General features: G+C 39.7%; 1 protein-coding gene across 7 annotated transcripts; it reads left to right on the top strand.

Annotated features, from left to right (window-relative positions):
- Nucleotides 1-313: 313 nt before the first annotated feature.
- Nucleotides 314-16071, top strand: TFCP2 (transcription factor CP2). 7 transcript variants are annotated; one of them, XM_081821680.1, is made up of 11 exons: nucleotides 325-960; nucleotides 3057-3209; nucleotides 4057-4167; nucleotides 4512-4600; nucleotides 7140-7206; nucleotides 7603-7696; nucleotides 8614-8704; nucleotides 11538-11650; nucleotides 12078-12220; nucleotides 14070-14121; nucleotides 14560-16071. In XM_081821680.1, exons 1-11 carry the CDS (start codon nucleotides 862-864, stop codon nucleotides 14592-14594), a joined length of 1047 nt encoding a protein of 348 aa, XP_081677806.1. In that variant the 5' UTR covers nucleotides 325-861; the 3' UTR covers nucleotides 14595-16071. The 7 variants fall into 7 exon arrangements, with proteins under 7 accessions (XP_081677809.1, XP_081677811.1, XP_081677810.1 ...); XM_081821681.1 differs by having other exon boundaries at nucleotides 326-960; nucleotides 11538-11638; nucleotides 14557-16071; XM_081821679.1 differs by having other exon boundaries at nucleotides 331-960; nucleotides 14557-16071.
- The last annotated feature ends 815 nt before the right edge of the window (nucleotides 16072-16886 follow it).

Below are 16886 nucleotides of genomic sequence, written 5' to 3'. Positions count from 1 at the left end.
CGTTTCCTGACTTGTAAATTTTAGCCATTCTGATTGGTGTGAGGTGGTATCTCATTGAGGTTTTGATTTGGATTTCCCTGATGCTGTGGAGCTCATTCATTTTTGCTTCCCTCTTGAGTATCAGATTTGTTGCTCTGTTACCGGGTTATTTGATGACTTTAAGGCCAGCATCAATCCCTATGTTAAATTTTTCCCACTTCTTTCTTTTTTTTTTTAAGATTTTATTTATGTATTTGACAGAGAGAGACACAGCGAGAGAGGGAACACAAGCAGGGGGAGTGGGAGAGGGAGAAGCAGGCTTCCCGCGGAGCAGGGAGCCCGACGCAGGGCTTGATCCCAGGACCCTGAGATCATGACCTGAGCCGAAGGCAGACGCCTAATGACTGATTCACCCAGGCGCCCCTAAATTTTTCCCACTTCTATCTGTAATACAATGCTTCTGCCTTTATTCAGACACTCTGCTTTATATTTCTATAGCAATCTTGTTAGTGTACTTCTATCAGTAACACTAATCCTAAAACTGTAAGTGAAGCAGATTATATTACAATTTTCATAACACTAGAGCTAGTGTGTAGACTAAGTCTATCTTTAAGTAGAATTTTGGCAGATTAAAAGGAAACTACGTTTAAATTGTCTTATTTAAAAAACCTTTTAAAATGGAAAAAAAGATACTCAGAAGGAAAGTACTTAGGTCAAAATTAGCTCTAATCAAACCCTTTCCATTGACAAAAGGTTTAGGGTGTGATACATAAAAATCTTGGTAACTAGGGACCAATAATAAAACAATCGGTGCTATCTTATTTAAACCCAATAGTCCTCAGAATTGTTCAGTGATTACCATTTTGTTTCTCAGATATCCCAATGTCTGTTGGTATAATCGATCCTAGAGCTAATCCAACCCAACTGAATACAGTGGAGTTCCTGTGGGACCCGGCAAAGAGGACATCTGTGTTTATTCAGGTAGAGCATTGCAGATGGGGTTCCAGTTATGAAGAGCATCTCTTACTACCAATTTGTTTCTTTTTCTTTTCTTTTTTTTTTTTAGATTTATTTATTTATTTAGGGGGGAGAGAGAGAGAGAGAGAGCGCGCACATGGACATGAGCAGAGGGAGGGGCAGAGGGAGAGGGAGAGAGAGAATCCAAGCAGACTCCCCACTGAGCAGAGAGCCTGACGCAGGGCTTGATCCCAGGACCCTGAGATCATGACTGGAGCCAAAATCAAGAGTCGGATGCTTAACCTGCTGAACCACCCAGAATCCCCTACCAGTTTGTTTCTTGAAGGATAAAACATGTTAAATTTGAAATTTTTACAGTGTTCCAGCCTGACTGTCAAGTCCAGACTCCTCAACACTTGCCTGAGGGCAATGAGGAGTGTCTGAATTGCCCTTCTAATTTCCCCAATTTATTTATTTGTATGACAAAACAAAATAAAAAACAAGTGAACAAACAAACCAAAAAACGCTTGCTGATGGCTGTATAATATTCCATTCTTTGGATGCACTATAACTTCCCTATTATTTAGCATTTAGATTCTTCTAAATTTTCCCTATTATCTCTAAAGTTATTTTGAACATCTTTATGCTTAAAATTTGTTTTACATATCTGATTATGTCTGTTGAGTAGATTCCTTTAAAATTCTTATTTGTAATATTAAAATTCTTACTTGTAATAAAGAAAGCTATGGTTTATTATGTCCCATTAGATAGTCACTATGTTAAGTAAACAGTTCATATATATAATTTTATTTAAAACTTTCAGCAATAATCCTATGGAGTAGAAATAGTTTTTGAGGCTTAGAGAAATTAACAATGTACCTAAGCTAATATTTGGTCAGTCAAGGTTTCACTATTAAGATTCACCAGGGTCTTCACTTTATGCAGTACCAAGCAAGCCTTTGCAAACCTTTCTTTCCCCAAATATGAGTTTTCATATTTGCTAGTTTCCCAGCATGGATGGTGCCTCTGCTTTCTAAAGTCTACCTTAGGGTCCAGGAAACTTTTACTAACCCAAAATCATTTCTCTTTTATATTAACTCTGTATTCTCTAAAACAGTTAATGAATTTAGTTTCTCCCAGTAGCTTTTGTTAGCATTGGATCTGTATATTTACTTTGTTTCATTTTAAGATTTTATTTATTTGACAGAGAGAGAGAGCAAGCCAGAGAACACAAGCAGGGGGGGAATGGCCAAGGGAGAGGGAGAAGCAGTCTCCCGGCCTAGCAGGGAGCCCTACGTGGGGCTCAATCCCAGAACCCTGGGATCATGACCTGAGCTGAAGACAGACACTTAACTGACTGAGTCACCCAGGCGCCCCTGCTTTGTTTCATTTGTAATAATTAAGCTTCCTTATTTCCTCCATTAGAATATCCATTCTTTAAGATCTAAAAGAGAGTAAACGTTTTTTTGTTTTGTTTTTAGAATTTTATTTATTTAGAAAGAGCAAGAGAGCACTCGAACATAAGCACGGGGAGGGGCAGAGGGAGAGGGAGAGAGAGAATCTCAGGGAGTCTCTGCACTTAGTGCAAAGCACAACATAGGCCTCGATCTCACTATCCTGAGATCATGACCTGAGCCGAAATCAAGAGTCAGATGCTTAACCGAGGCAACCCTAAAAGTCTTTTTTTTTTTTTTTTTAAGATTTTATTTATTTATTCATGAGAGAGAGGCAGAGGGAGAAGCAGGCTCCCTGCAGGGAGCCTGACGCAGGACTCAATACCAGGACCCCAGGATCATGACCCGAGCCGAAGGCAGGTGCTCAACCGACTGAGCCACCCAGGAGCTCCTAGAAGTTTTGTTTTTTTTTTTTTTTAAGATTTTATTTACACAGATGTTTTTAAGTAAACTCTATGCCCAACGTGGGGCTCGAATTTATGACCCTGAGATCAAGAGTCATATGCTCTACCGACTGAGCCAGCCAGGTGCCCCTAGCATAAAAGTTGTTTTTATAGATGTTCATAGTGTTTTTAAAGGTTTTGCTGTTAGTAGTTGCTCAGAAAATATTGTTGACTGATGTGGCTAGCTAGCAGTACTGAAACCTGGATGCTGTATTCTTTGTAGGTACACTGCATTAGCACAGAGTTCACTATGAGGAAGCATGGAGGAGAAAAGGGAGTGCCGTTTCGAGTACAAATTGATACCTTCAAGGAAAATGAAAATGGGGAATACACTGAGCACTTACACTCAGCCAGCTGCCAGATCAAAGTCTTCAAGGTATTCCTGGGCCTCCTGCTGTCCCTTGTATCCTTTTCCCTCATCTTTCAATTTTAACATTAGCTACCAAGTCAGAAAGTCACCTTGGCTTTTTTCAACAACTGTGAAAACTCAGTCTACGCTAGAGTCCTTGAGATAATCCCTGAGATGCCTGGTAATGAATTTATATGGGGATGGGCATGGGAGAAGAGGAACTTGGAAAGGGAGCTAGAGGCTAAAACATGGATTTTTCACTGAAAGCTCTTAAAGTCTGTTGAAATTACAAGTTCTTGTAAAAGCTCACAAAATTATGAAATGTTGATAGTTTTGGTTACATTGGTACTTGACTTTCTTTTGTTAATTTGGTCTTTATTTGTTTTTATCATATGAATATAAATGTATTCTCATTGCAAAAGATTCATTAATACAGAAGTATTCAGACCGAAGTCCCCCTTTACCACTTTTACCCTGACTTCCCAGCCTTTCCTAGAGGTTGCCACTGTCATAATTTAGCATGTATCCTTCCAGTCCCCTTCTGTGCTTTTATATACACATGTACATAAGTATATACATAGTTTCTTTTCTTTGAAACATCAATAGGATTGTACTGTATAAATTGTTATGAGGCTTGCTTTTTTTCAGTTAGCTATGTGCTTTAGAGATCTTTCCATGTCCGTCGCTATAGATCTCTTATTCTTTTTCAACTCCATCACACAGTTAAATTTTCTATTTTCAGACTTAGATGCAAGGATGCATCTTGTCGTTTTATCATTGTACATACATCCTTGTTTCACATGGGACTGTTTAAGGTAATATTGTTGGATCAAAAGTCAATTGATGAGTCAAAACAAAACATTTCTCTTTCCAGCCCAAAGGTGCAGACAGAAAGCAAAAAACGGATCGGGAGAAAATGGAGAAACGAACACCTCACGAAAAGGAGAAATACCAGCCTTCCTATGAGACAACTATACTCACAGAGGTGAAAGGATTTCTTTTGGTGATGATTTCAATCAATACTTCCTATTCTTAAAAGAAAATCCCATCATTTCGCACTATATACGTATATCAAATCATTATATTGTACACCTGAAAGTAATACAGTGTTCTATGTCAATTACATCTCAGTTAAAAAGAAAAAAAACAAACCCATAAGTTCTAGCCTGGTCAAGATTTACTTGTCCTGGGTATATTTTCTCTTAATCATAGGGACCTCTGTGCAGTTAAGATTTACTAATCAAGATGTGCTATTCAAGTAACAATGTTTTGGTGGGACACTAGGGTCAAATGTACTTTTTCAGTATTTAAGTTGTTCTTTGTTTTTAGTGTTCTCCATGGCCTGAGATCACATATGTCAATAATTCCCCATCACCTGGCTTCAACAGTTCCCATAGCAGTTTTTCTCTTGGGGAAGGGTAAGTGTGGGAAATGAAATTAGGTTGTGTTTGTCCTAAATATGTCTTCTTTCATTATCTTCCCATGTAGAAGCTCTTTCTAAATCAATAAATCCATTGATGGATCTGTGGATTAATTGAGCTTTGGGTTATCTTCAAAAGTGACTGAAAAGAGTTTTATGTAGTCCTTTCTCCTCCTCTTTTTCTTCCTATTAGAAAACAGCATTTAAAGAAAAAAAAAAACAGCATTTGTAGTCAGTTTTTAGTGATTCAGAGACGGATTTTCTGGGCTTTTCACTTCTCCCTGTCACTGCTTATCTTGTGGTCATTTCACTTCCTGTGCATACTTTCACCAGAGTGGTCCTCAGGAACTGAAATACAGTTGTACAAACACGAAAATCTGTTTTGTTACTTTTTTAAAAATAATTTTATTATTTTTTTAAGATTTTATTTATTTGTTTGACAGATACAGAGAGAGCACAGGTAGGCAGAGAGGCAGGCAGAGGGAGAGGGAGAAGCAAGCTCCCCAATAAGCAGAGAACCCAACGCAGGGCTCTATCCCAGGACCCTGGGATCATGACTGGAGCCAAAGGCAGACACTTAACCGACAGCCACCCAGGCGCCCCTGTTCTGTTACTTTTTAAGAATGCTCCTAGGGCACCTGGGTGACTCAGTTGGTTAAGCGACTGCCTTCGGATCAGGTCATGATCCTGGAGTTCCATGATCGAGTCCCGCATCGGGCTCCCTGCTCAGCGGGGAGTCTGCTTCTCCCTCTGACCCCCCCGCCCTCTACTGTGCTCTCTCTCTCTCTCATTCTCTCTCAAATAAATAAATAAAATCTTTAAAAAAAAAAAAGAATGATCTTACCTAATAATTATGGATCTTTGATAATTGGGGAAGAAGGTTGAAGATGATAGCTAAAATGAAGTTTTAGAATTATCTATGGGATACATTTATTCTTGCTTTATTGTCTTTTATCATCAGAGATAATTGAAAGTTGGTACAGTTGCCTATTCCAGTTAAAATAAGTTGTCTTTAGTCTTAGCATTTAACACATATTCCACGTAGGTCATATTGAAATTTAAAATAGGCTACTGAATGTGTGATTTTTTTTTTTTTTTTTTTTGGCTGTAATGTTTGTTTTTGAATTTATGTAGGCTCTATGTTCAGTCTGCTTCTAAAAGTAATTAAGGTAGCTTCACTATTCAAAATATAACAGTTAAGAATGAAAACAGGTAAGGGGCGCCTGGGTGGCTCAGTCGTTAAGCGTCTGCCTTCGGCTCAGGTCATGATCCCAGGGTCCTGGGGTCGAGCCCCGCATCGGGCTCCCTGCTCCTCGGGAAGCCTGCTTCTCCCTCTCCCACTCCCCCTGCTTGTGTTCCCTCTCTCACTGTGTCTCTCTCTGTCAAATAAATAAATAAAATCTTAAAAAAAAAAATGAAAATAGGTATAAGTTGTAGAGGGAATAGGTAGTAAGGGCCTGGTGATAAGTTAATTACTAAATTTGAATACTGAATTTGAATTTTGCAGCTGAGGCAAAAAAAGAAAAAGAAGATCTATTTTGAAAGAAAAATCTCTTACCATCCATATGGATTATGCAGTCTACTTATAGGCAATTTTATTTTTATTTTTTATGTTTGTTAAAGTTTATTTTTTTTTAGTAATCTCTATATCCAACTTGGGACTTGAACTCAGCGCTGAGATCAAGAGTCACATGCTCTTCTGACTGAGCCAGCCAGGCACCCCTAGGCAATTATAAATATATAGGATTTAAGAGTTGTGTTTTAAAGTTTTTTCTCTTCTCTTTGTCATTACTTTTTTATTAGACTCAAATTTTTCTCCCATAAAAGAAGTAAGCATTAGGAAATAGGGACAATCCTTAAAACAAAAGGAAATACAGGGAAAAACAGAGGGTGGAGAGAGAGCCCGTGGATTGCAAATTAGGCAGCACTAATTTTCGAAGCTGCTTTAAAAATAATTTGGTTTTCATTATAAAAGTATGTGATTACATTGCATTGCATAAAGTTTCTTCTGGTATTTTTTCCTGTATATGTTTGTGTGTATATTTATATATTTAATATAATAGTGATATATTGATTACTTTTATGTTCTGATATTTTTGTTTCTATTATACATTTCTTATGTTAAATATTGTTCATGCCATAATTTATCTAATTAAACGCAATTTACTGGAATTTTGATATTTTTTCAATTTGTCCAATAATAATAAAGGTTGCAAGTGACAGTTTCTTCCCCTTTCCCCATAATCTTAATGTTAAATTAACAGATAATAGAAGAATTGACTATCAGACTAAGACTGCTTTAGGAGAGAGCACAGATTCCTTTAGATCTCTAGCTTGGTGGGTGCCTGGCTGGCTCTGTCGGTGGAGCCCTCGACTCTTGATCTTGCAGTTGTAGTTTCGGGCCCCACGTTGGGTGTAGAGATTACTTAAAAATAAAATCTTAAAAGAAAAAAATCTCTAGCTTGAGACTTACTGTGAGATGATGAACCCTAGTATGTGTCATGGACTCATCCTTTTCATTTTCAATATTTCCTTAGAAATGGTTCACCAAACCACCAGCCAGAGCCACCCCCTCCAGTGACAGATGTAAGTCTAAAGTTAAATGTAAGTTATTTGCAATGTCTACTAATACTTTGATAACTGTGCAGGTCATTAGAAATGTCCAACCTTTAAGGAATAATATTTATTCGTTCATTAAACCGACGTTTATTGAATTTTGACTATGAACTAGACACTAACCTAGGGACCAGGGATGTGAAACAAGTTAATGCAGGACCCCTGCATTTAAAGAGCTTACAGTTTAGTAAGGAAGATAAGGATGGAATTCCATGGGCTTCTTGCATGGTCAGGGAAAGAATATTGATGAGGTATAAACAACTTCCAAGCAAACTAGGCCTGTCTGAGTGTGGGTGTGTTTAGCTCTATGTTACCTAATGATGTAAGAGATAAATCTCTTCAGTTACCAAAAAAAGAAAAAAAAATGCTTGCTTTCTCTTTCAGAACCTCTTGCCAACAACCACACCTCAGGAAGCTCAGCAGTGGTTGCATCGAAATCGTTTTTCTACGTTCACAAGGCTTTTTACAAACTTCTCAGGTTAAATTCATTTGTCCTTTTGTTTTTCCCAACATAGGATATTCCTTTACATTCTAGGGCCTCCTAGTATCCATGTGAGGGTGCGTGTGTGTGTGTGTGTGTGTGTGTGTGTGTATGCGTGTATGTGAGAGAGAGAGAGAGGGAGGAAGGGAGGAAGGGAAGGAGAGATCTTCATGCATTTTTAGGATTAAGTGAATTTCATAGAACCCTTCAGATTTTCTCACCAGCGGCATCTGTGCTGTGAAATACTTAAAAAGAAAGACTTCTTAGTTTAAACTCACTTTAATTTAAAAATATTTATTCTATACAATACTTTTTAAAATGTATATTCCATACAGTATTTTATCAAGGGCATTTGTAGGTAGTCTGAAATTTCCCCCTTGAAATCACTATATTGTACTGCACGTTCCACTTTTATTAAGCACCTTCTGGGTACCAGGTATGGTAGGAATACACAAATGGGTAAGGCCTACCTTCTGATCATTCATCATCTAGTATAAAAACAAAAACCCGAATCAAATCAAAATAAAACCCTGAAAAACATAAGGAAATCGTTGTGATGCAGTAGATAAGTGGTACGAAGCAGGGTATTGGGAGAGTGTCTGTGGTTAGGGAACACGTGTAATGCGTGAGGTAAATCTTGGGGCATAAGGAGGAGTCTGTTGGTTGGACAATAGAAGGATATTTCAGGGAGGAGGGACAGCGTGCTCATTAGACCTCATCAGTATGATGAAAGCATGGGGTTAAGTGGATCAGTGAATGGGGTGGCAGTTGAAGTGAGAGAGGAAACGGGCCAGGTCATGGAGAATTATGTACCATGCAAAAGATGATGAACTATAACATGACAGAGCCATTTCAGTGGTCATAAACAAAGACAGTCTTTGCCTTTATCACCCATTTTCTTATATTTATTCCAGGGGCAGATTTATTGAAACTAACTAGAGATGATGTGATCCAAATCTGTGGCCCTGCTGATGGAATCCGACTTTTTAATGCATTAAAAGGCCGGTATGTAATTAGTGTAAAAATATCAGTGAGGTTGAAATTCAAATGGATTTGGATTCAGGGACTCTTCATAGTACTCTTTGCACAGCTCACTACATCTTGTCGAAACATTCTTTTTGAATGCCAGCTATGTACCAGATAAATGAAGATGAAAAATATCTTTTCCTACAGTAGATCTAAGGAATTCCTCATGATATCCCATTTTTCATTTCTAGGTAGTTTTTTCATTTGATAAATACTCTGTATCCCTAATATGAGCCAGGTACTATTGTAGGCTCTGGGGATACATTGGTGAGAAAATAGACAAGGGACCCATTATTATGAGTTTACTTTCTAATGGGGGGAGAGATAAAAATATGAACAGTGAATATTTTCGACAGTGATAAGTGCTTTGAAGGAAAACCAAACAAACAAAAACAAGGTTATAACCTGTAGAGTACCCAGAATATGGTCAGGAAAGACCTCTCTGAGGCAGGGGTGTTTAAACTGAATTATGAGGGGTGCCTGAGTGGCTAAGTCGTTGAGCGTCTGCCTTCGGCTCAGGTCATGATCCCAGGGTCCTGGGATTGAGTCCCATGTCGGGCTCCTTGCTCAGCGGGGAGTCTGCTTCTCCCTCTCCCACTGCCCCTGATTGGGTTCCCTCTCTAGCTATCTCTGTCTCTGTCAAATAAATAAATAAAAATCTTTTTTTTAGATTTTTATTTATTTATTTGACAGAGAGAGACACAGCGAGAGAAGGAACAGAAGCAGGGGGAGTGGGAGAGGGAGAAGCAGGCTTCCCGGAGAGCAAGGAGCCCGACGCGGGGCTCGATCCCAGGACCCTGGGATCATGACCTGAGCCGAAGGCAGACGCTTAACAACTGAGCCACCCAGGCGCCCCAAATAAATAAAATCTTTAAAAATAAATAAATAAACTGAATTATCAGAAGGATGGAAGCTATGGGGTCATATGAGGGAAGAGCACTCTAGGCAGGAGGAACAACAGGTGCAAGGGCCCTGAGTCCATTTTAACTGGGGAAGAGGTCATTCTTGAATTGGATAGGAACTACTTAAGTGTCCACTTACAAATTATAAAACAGAGTAACTTGTAGTCCCTATTTGGCATTTTCAGTTTCAAATAGGTAATAGGATTAATGGAAAAAACATACAGGTTAATGCCATAGAACCAAATGAGTGACTAAATAATGAAACAGATCGTGAAGTATTTTGTTTGGGTATATCACAAGAAATGTTGAGTCAGGTTGGCTCTAATCTTGGAAATTTTTAAAGAAAAGAGGAAAAATTCAGAGGTTGATGATTTGGAGAAAAAAGAATGGATCTTCATTTTTTTTTTTTTAAGATTTTATTTATATGACAGAGAGAGGGACAGCGAGAGCAGGAACACAAGCAGGGGGAGTGGGAGAGGGAGAAGCAGGCTCCCCGCTGAGCAGGGAGCCCAATGTGGGGCTCGATCCCAGAACCCTGGGATAATGACCTGAGCCAAAGCAGACACTTAACGACTGAGCCGCGCAGGCGCCCGGAGGATCTTCATTTTTTTTAACATATTATTTATTTAAAAAGCATTTAAAGGGCACCTAGGTGATGTAGTCAGTTAAGAGTCTGAGTCTTGATTTCAGCTCAGGTCATGATCACATGGTCATGAGATTGAGCCCCTCCTTGGGCTCCGTACTGGGTGTGGAGCCTGCCTAAGATTCTCTCTCTCTCCCTCTGCTCCTCCCCCAGCCCCCCCAAACACCTCCCAGCGGGGCTCTCCCCCCTCCGCCCCTGCTCATGCACGCACACATGTGCTGTCTCTTAAAAAATAGCGTTTATTTATTTTTAAAGATTTTTATTTATTTATTTGACAGAGATAGAGAGCACAAGTAGGCAGAGAGGCAGGCAGAGGGAGAGGGAGAAGCAGACTCTCCACTGAGCAGGGAGCCCGATGTGGGGCTCGATCCCAGGACCCTGGGATCATGACCCTAGCCGAAGGCAGACGTTTAACCGACTGAGCCACCCAGGCGCCCCATAAAAGAGTGTTTAAAAATAGGAATGAGATGATCAAATCAAGAGGTAATTGAATACCATTGTCTAAGAAGTAAGAAGAGACAGAAGGCTTAGGCTGCTTGGAGAAGGTAATGAGGGAACTAAGATTCTCTGTTTTATAGTGGCGCTTCTAAGGAGAAGCTACATGTTGAGCCGGACCCATGCAGCAGCAGCTCACACGTTTTGAATATTTCTTTTTTTTTTTTTTAAGGATTTTATTTATTTATTCATTAGAGACAGAGAGAGAGAGGCAGAGGGAGAAGCAGGCTCCCCGCCTAGGAGGGAGCCCAATGCGGGACTCGATCCCAGGACCTTGGGATCATGACCTGAGCCGAAGGCAGACGCTCAACCATCTGAGCCACCCAGGCGCCCTCGTTTTGAATATTTCTAACGTTTACATCAAGGATGATAAACTCAAGTGATCCTAAATGATAAACTCAAAGGCCACATGTAAATGTGCGACCATCAAATCTGGGGTGTAGTGAAGAATGCATGAGTCAATGCAAGGAGAACAGCCAGTTGTTTTCTTGTAAGAATGAGGGCCTCAGATTGCCAGATCTGATTTTTCGAGAAAAGCCAAAATTGCAGAGGTTTGTATGATGTTGGAACGGATTCAGTCGAACTGCACGCATGCACGCGCGCACACATCCACCCCAGTGGAGAGCTAATGAAGCAGCAAATGAGCTTCCTTGGCCCGCGGGCTGCCAGTTTGCAACTCTGCCCTCTAGTGCTAACCCAGACACACAGGTTCTCCCTTAAAATGTGCTTCCCGTGAAGACCCTGAGACTAACAGCCTCGCTTTCCTCCTCAGGATGGTGCGGCCAAGGCTAACCATTTATGTTTGTCAGGAGTCCTTGCACTTGAGGGAGCAGCAGCAGCAGCAGCAGAAGCGTGAGGATGGAGACTCAAATGGTACTTTCTTCGGTAGGTCCTTCTGGACAGGCCAGGACACATACTGAGGCGAGGGGAGGAGATGACGTAGAGCCTGTGCGGTGGGAATGCCTCAGACAGCAGAGTGCGCATTTGCCAGAATAATGGTAATTGCTCACGTTTATTGAGTTCCTCCCAGAGACCGGGCACTATGCTCAGCACGTTTACATGCTTTACTTTTTACAACTGGTGTGTCTTCTTTGCAGTAAATTTATTGTTCTCACCAACATGTAGGTGAGGAAAATGAGGCTCAGGGACGTTAAGTAACTCACCCCAGTCACACAGCTAGCAGGTGGCCGAGCCAGAATTTGAACTCAGGCAGTCTGTGAGTCCTTTAGAAGAGCGGGCATTCCTAGTGACTGGGTTACCTTTAAGAGCAGAGAAGCCTGTATTGACTCCCTTTGCTCTGTCCCTCTTGCAGTGTACCACGCCATCTATCTAGAAGAACTGACAGCTGTTGAACTGACAGAAAAAATTGCTCAGCTCTTCAGCATTTCCCCTCGCCAGATCAGCCAGATCTACAAGCAGGGGCCAACAGGAATCCATGTGCTCATTAGCGATGAGGTAGATTTTCAGCGCAGCTCAATCACCACATGCCAGTTTGTCAGGGCGTGTGACAGGAGCAAGGGCCGTCCTCCTGGGGTACAGGCTGCGCTTACGAGACCAGGGCTTTTCAAATGTTTTTGCTTGCTGACTTTCTAACCACGTATCCCCCTTGCACATTTTTAGGTTGACTTAAATTTTTTTTTTGTTTTAAGTTTAAATAGTTGCAAAATATGTCATCCCTGGGCATATTATATAACCTTTAAAAATGAAATGGTTACATCACTATTCTAACTATATTTCATGTAACCTAAATAGAAGAATGATGTAATACCACCATCACTGTCTTAAAAAATACATGAATATACTTTTCTTTAACAGAGTTTTTATGTCATTTCTTTGTTTCCTTGAACTCCTGTTTCCATTCACTTCTCCCATAGAATTTTATCTTGCCATAACCTGTTTTTATGCTCAAACATCTTTTATTAATTATCTTACCATACTTCTTTGAAACAACTTTGCTTCAACTTAAGAATTTGTTTCAGTAAAAATTTAAAAATGATTTCTTCTGAATAGAATGATCACCATAATTATATAATCAATAAACATAAATGTATTATATGTTTTGATAAATTTTTAAACATTAAGAAAAATGTATTAGAAGTCTGTCTATTAATGAGATGGATGGGATTGTCTGATTCCCTACCCACCCTGCCCACATTAATTCATGTATAGATGAATACTCTCTACTGATTTTTAGAATGAAATAGAGCTCAGCACCACTTCCGTTCTGTTTTATCCCCCTAGATTAATAATGCTATGGAGTCTGATTAATTGACAGAAATGCATGGAATTTTTTATAAAAACATCACTGGATTTTTTTTTTTTTTTTTGAACTTTGGAGTTAGGTGCCAAAAGTTATATAGTGATGTCACAAAGAATTACTTTGAATCACCTATCATTTGACAGTTTGTGATTAGGTCAGTCTTCAGTTCTGGTGCAAGGAAAGAATTAGAAACCATGTGGCTCACAAAATACTTTGTTACCCAGTCATTAAAGTTCACATTAACGGTCACACTTTGGCATCCTGGAGGTTTTTGTACCGTGGGGTGGGCATCTTGGTAGGATTCCAGGAGGGTGAAACTTATGCCTTTATTTTATTTTATTTTTATTTTTTTTTAAAGATTTTATTTATTTGACAGAGAGAGAGATAGCGAGAGCAGGAGCACAAGCAGGGGAGTGGGAGAGGGAGAAGCAGGCTTCCCGCGGAGCAGGGAGCCCAATGCGGGACTTGATCCCAGGACCCTGGGATCATGACCTGAGCCGAAGGCAGACGCTTAACGACTGAGCCACCCAGGCGCCCTGCCTTTATTTTATAAAATGGGGAGGGGAGTTTAGAAGGGAAAGTGGGTAGGGAAAACCAAAGAGGTTCTCAGGCAGTTTTGGGAGATGAAGACCTGGAAGTCGGTTCTCCCGAATGGGCCTACCAGTGTCCGTGTACTCTTGCAACATCTTGGGGTTAATCAGGAAAATGCATCCTATAATTTTAAGATCAGTTGTTTTAGACTGCTTAGCTTTTATTTTATTTTATTTATTATTTATTTATTTATTTATTTTTTTTAAGTAGGCTCCAAAGCCCAACATGGGGCTTAAACTCACAACCCTGAGATTAAGAGTCACATGCTCTAGCAACTGAGCCAGCCAGGCGCCCCTAGACTGCTTAGCTTTTAAAACTTAAAAACTGAACGCGAGAAAACAAAACGAAGGATTATTTTTCCCTTAAGTCCAGTATAATAAAAAGCCATATAGTCTAAATAAATGCAGCAAACCCAAGTTTTTAATAATTAGCAACTTTTCTTGCTTTTCTCAGATGATACAGAACTTTCAAGAAGAAGCCTGTTTTATTCTGGACACAATGAAAGGTAATAAAATAGTAGGACAGATGCCTCTCTAAGGAGTTTAAGAGATTTTTTTTTCATTATTTACTTCTCTGAGGAGAGAGGGAAAATATCAACCAGCATATTTGAGGCAGAGAAAGTGATATCTTTGGAGATTGTTTCTTTGTATGAATTGGCTTCTTGCCATTATCAGAATAGACAAAGTGTAACTGATGACTCTGCCATTCTCTCCCACCTTCCGTGGACAAATGAAATGAAGGCATGTTGTTTTTATAATGCATATTTATTGTAAGTATTTTGTGGTAATAAATATGTTGCGCTTTGTCCTGCTGGGTTTTTTTTTTTTTTTTTCCCCTTCTCAAAAGATCCTTACCATGTTTTGTTTTGTTTTTTTCTCCTACTGTGTTTTAGAGGTGACTAAAGATTATTCTCTCTCTCTCTCTTTTTTTTTTTTTACAGCAGAAACCAATGATAGCTATCATATCATACTGAAGTAGGTGCCGGGCATTCCGTCCTCAGTGGCCGCTGCCTCCTTCACCCCTTGGAAACTTCCCTCTCAAAGGGAGTCACTCACTAATGGAGATTGGAAGGTCTGCGGGAACCTGACCCATCTGACTGTGTGTGGGGGAGTCCAGGCCGTGGAGGCAGAATCCCAGCCATCTGTTGGCCCAAGCTCTTGCGGCATACACAGATTATTGCCCAACATGCATTTCTGCAGCTGTGGTTTCTTAGTTAAAATTTATGGACCCTGTTGTCGTTGAATATCTTTAGAAACTCCACACCATTTAGGGTGTTTGTAGGGCATAATGATGATGAGAATTGTGTGATGTTTCATGGAAAGATGTTAAAGTTTGTGATATGGAGCCATGTAATTTTTTTCTAATATAAAAATGAACATCTATATTCCTAAGACTAGATCCTCAGTCTCTTTTGCATCATACATACTGGCTTTTGCCACAGTCGGCCCCTGAAAACCTCACCAAAGAGGAGACATACAGAGAGGTAGAATAGAATTTTTCTTTTGGTCGCCCTGTAATACCAAGACTAATCGTAATTTTAGCTAACATTTACTGAGCATTTACTTGTGCCTCATAGTGTGATAAATTCTTTAAGTGGATTACCTTGTTTAACTCTTTAATGATCCTCTATGAAGTAGGTAATAATGATCCCTAACGAAGGTGAGGACATGGAGACCCAGAGTGGCTAAGGAGCTTGCCGGGCGACAGGCAGCTAGCAAGCAGTGTTGCTGAAACCCAAACCTGGGCAATCTGGCTCGTTTTACCCGCCAGCCACAATGTCGCCCTTGCCATACCCTGTGCTTGCCGCTGTCTCTGACCGTAGCTCTGCCGGCGGATAGGACGCAACACCACGTGATAGCTGGGGAAGCAACCACTGACAGGCACAAACCACACCGAAATAATGATGAACAAATCAAGAGCTACAAAAACCGAGAACATACGTGCTTTTGAAGCATCATCAGTTATCAGATTCACAGACTCTGAAGTGGTGAAAATGAGGGGTCATCTGGAACTCCCCATATTCACTGTTCTTGAATGAGCTTCTCAAACTATTTATTCATGAGTTTGGCTAGCCCCTGCTTTCTCTTTCCCCTCTCTGCGTCTTTCCTTGGTATAGGAAGTTCTTTTACTCATGTAGTGTTCTTTTATATAAGCTTTATGAGAAATTCATTCCTATCCCAGTCACACTCTTCCCATTTATTTTAGTTCTTCAAGAGTGTGTATGTGTGTGTCTGTGTGTGTGTGTGTGTGCAAACGTGTAAGACTATGGGTTGTCTTTTTTCACATGTAGAGTTTTATCCAGAAATCCCTTTACACATGATGTTGAGGTGAAAAAAGATAATGTTCAAAGATTCTGTAATGGATTTGGATCTGTGCGTGTGTGTTTTTAAAGCATTTGATAAAGTTAAAATGTTTTTATACAGAGAATTTTGTTCATTAAAATCAACCCACAACATGGTCTGATTTCTTTTGGTTTGAAACAAATTGAAGACTTTGAAACTGGAAAGTGAAGTCAAGTGACTTTTAAAAACTGACCTGGGTAACTTGACATTATTAGGCCAAAATACTTTTTAAATGAAAATATTGATTACCAGATGTCCCTGTTTCAGAAGAGGGGCATTTCTGGTTGTATTAAGTTCCTGGGACTGTTCTCAGTTTCAGAGAAGTCAGTTCTCTCCTCAGTAGGCTGCTATTAGTTTTTTGGTTTTGATTGTTTTTGTTTTTTTATTATTCTGTCTGAATATTAGGCTGGGAGGGTTGGACTAGATAACCTTTAAGGTCCCTTCTGAATCTGTGACTCTTCTTTACTGCAAATGATATATAGAAATCTTTTTAATATATTTACCACAAATTACAGTTACTAATTTACTTAAGGTTAGAGTTTTTTCAGAGTAGTCTTGAAATTTATTATAGAAAAAAATATATACATATATTTAGAAATTATAGGGGCACGTGCATGACTCAGTCAGTTGGGCATCCAACTCTTGATTTTGGCTCAGGTCATGATCTCAGGGTCATGAGATCGAGCCCGGCATCAGCATCGGGCTCCATGCTCCGCAGGGAGTCTGCTTGAGATTCTCTCTCTCTCCTTCTGCCCCTGCCCACCCCTGCTTGTGCACACTCTCTCTCTCTCTCTCTCAAATAAATAAATCTTTTTAAAAAAGAAATTAATTTATACAAGTTTGCAATCACAGATCCTAAATTAACCAGAAAATTGTTTAGGCTTTCTTTAGCTCCAAAAAGTATAGCGCCAATGCTATACAATTGGTA

Source organism: Leptonychotes weddellii, chromosome 5 (assembly GCF_054177405.1).
Source record: "Leptonychotes weddellii isolate Sample4059 chromosome 5, ASM5417740v2, whole genome shotgun sequence".
Taxonomy (NCBI): Eukaryota; Metazoa; Chordata; class Mammalia; order Carnivora; family Phocidae; genus Leptonychotes; species Leptonychotes weddellii.
The sequence above is the reverse complement of the archived record's forward strand: the minus strand, read 5'-3'. Positions and strand labels throughout refer to the sequence as shown.

Coding starts and splice junctions, on each gene's coding strand:
- TFCP2 (XM_081821679.1), top strand. CDS start 862: ATGTCTGTTGGTATAATCGATCCTAGAGCTAATCCAACCCAACTGAAT. Junction 4,601..7,139: donor AGTTTTTCTCTTGGGGAAGG/GTAAGTGTGGGA, acceptor ATATTTCCTTAG/AAATGGTTCACCAAACCACC. Junction 12,221..14,069: donor ATGTGCTCATTAGCGATGAG/GTAGATTTTCAG, acceptor TGCTTTTCTCAG/ATGATACAGAACTTTCAAGA.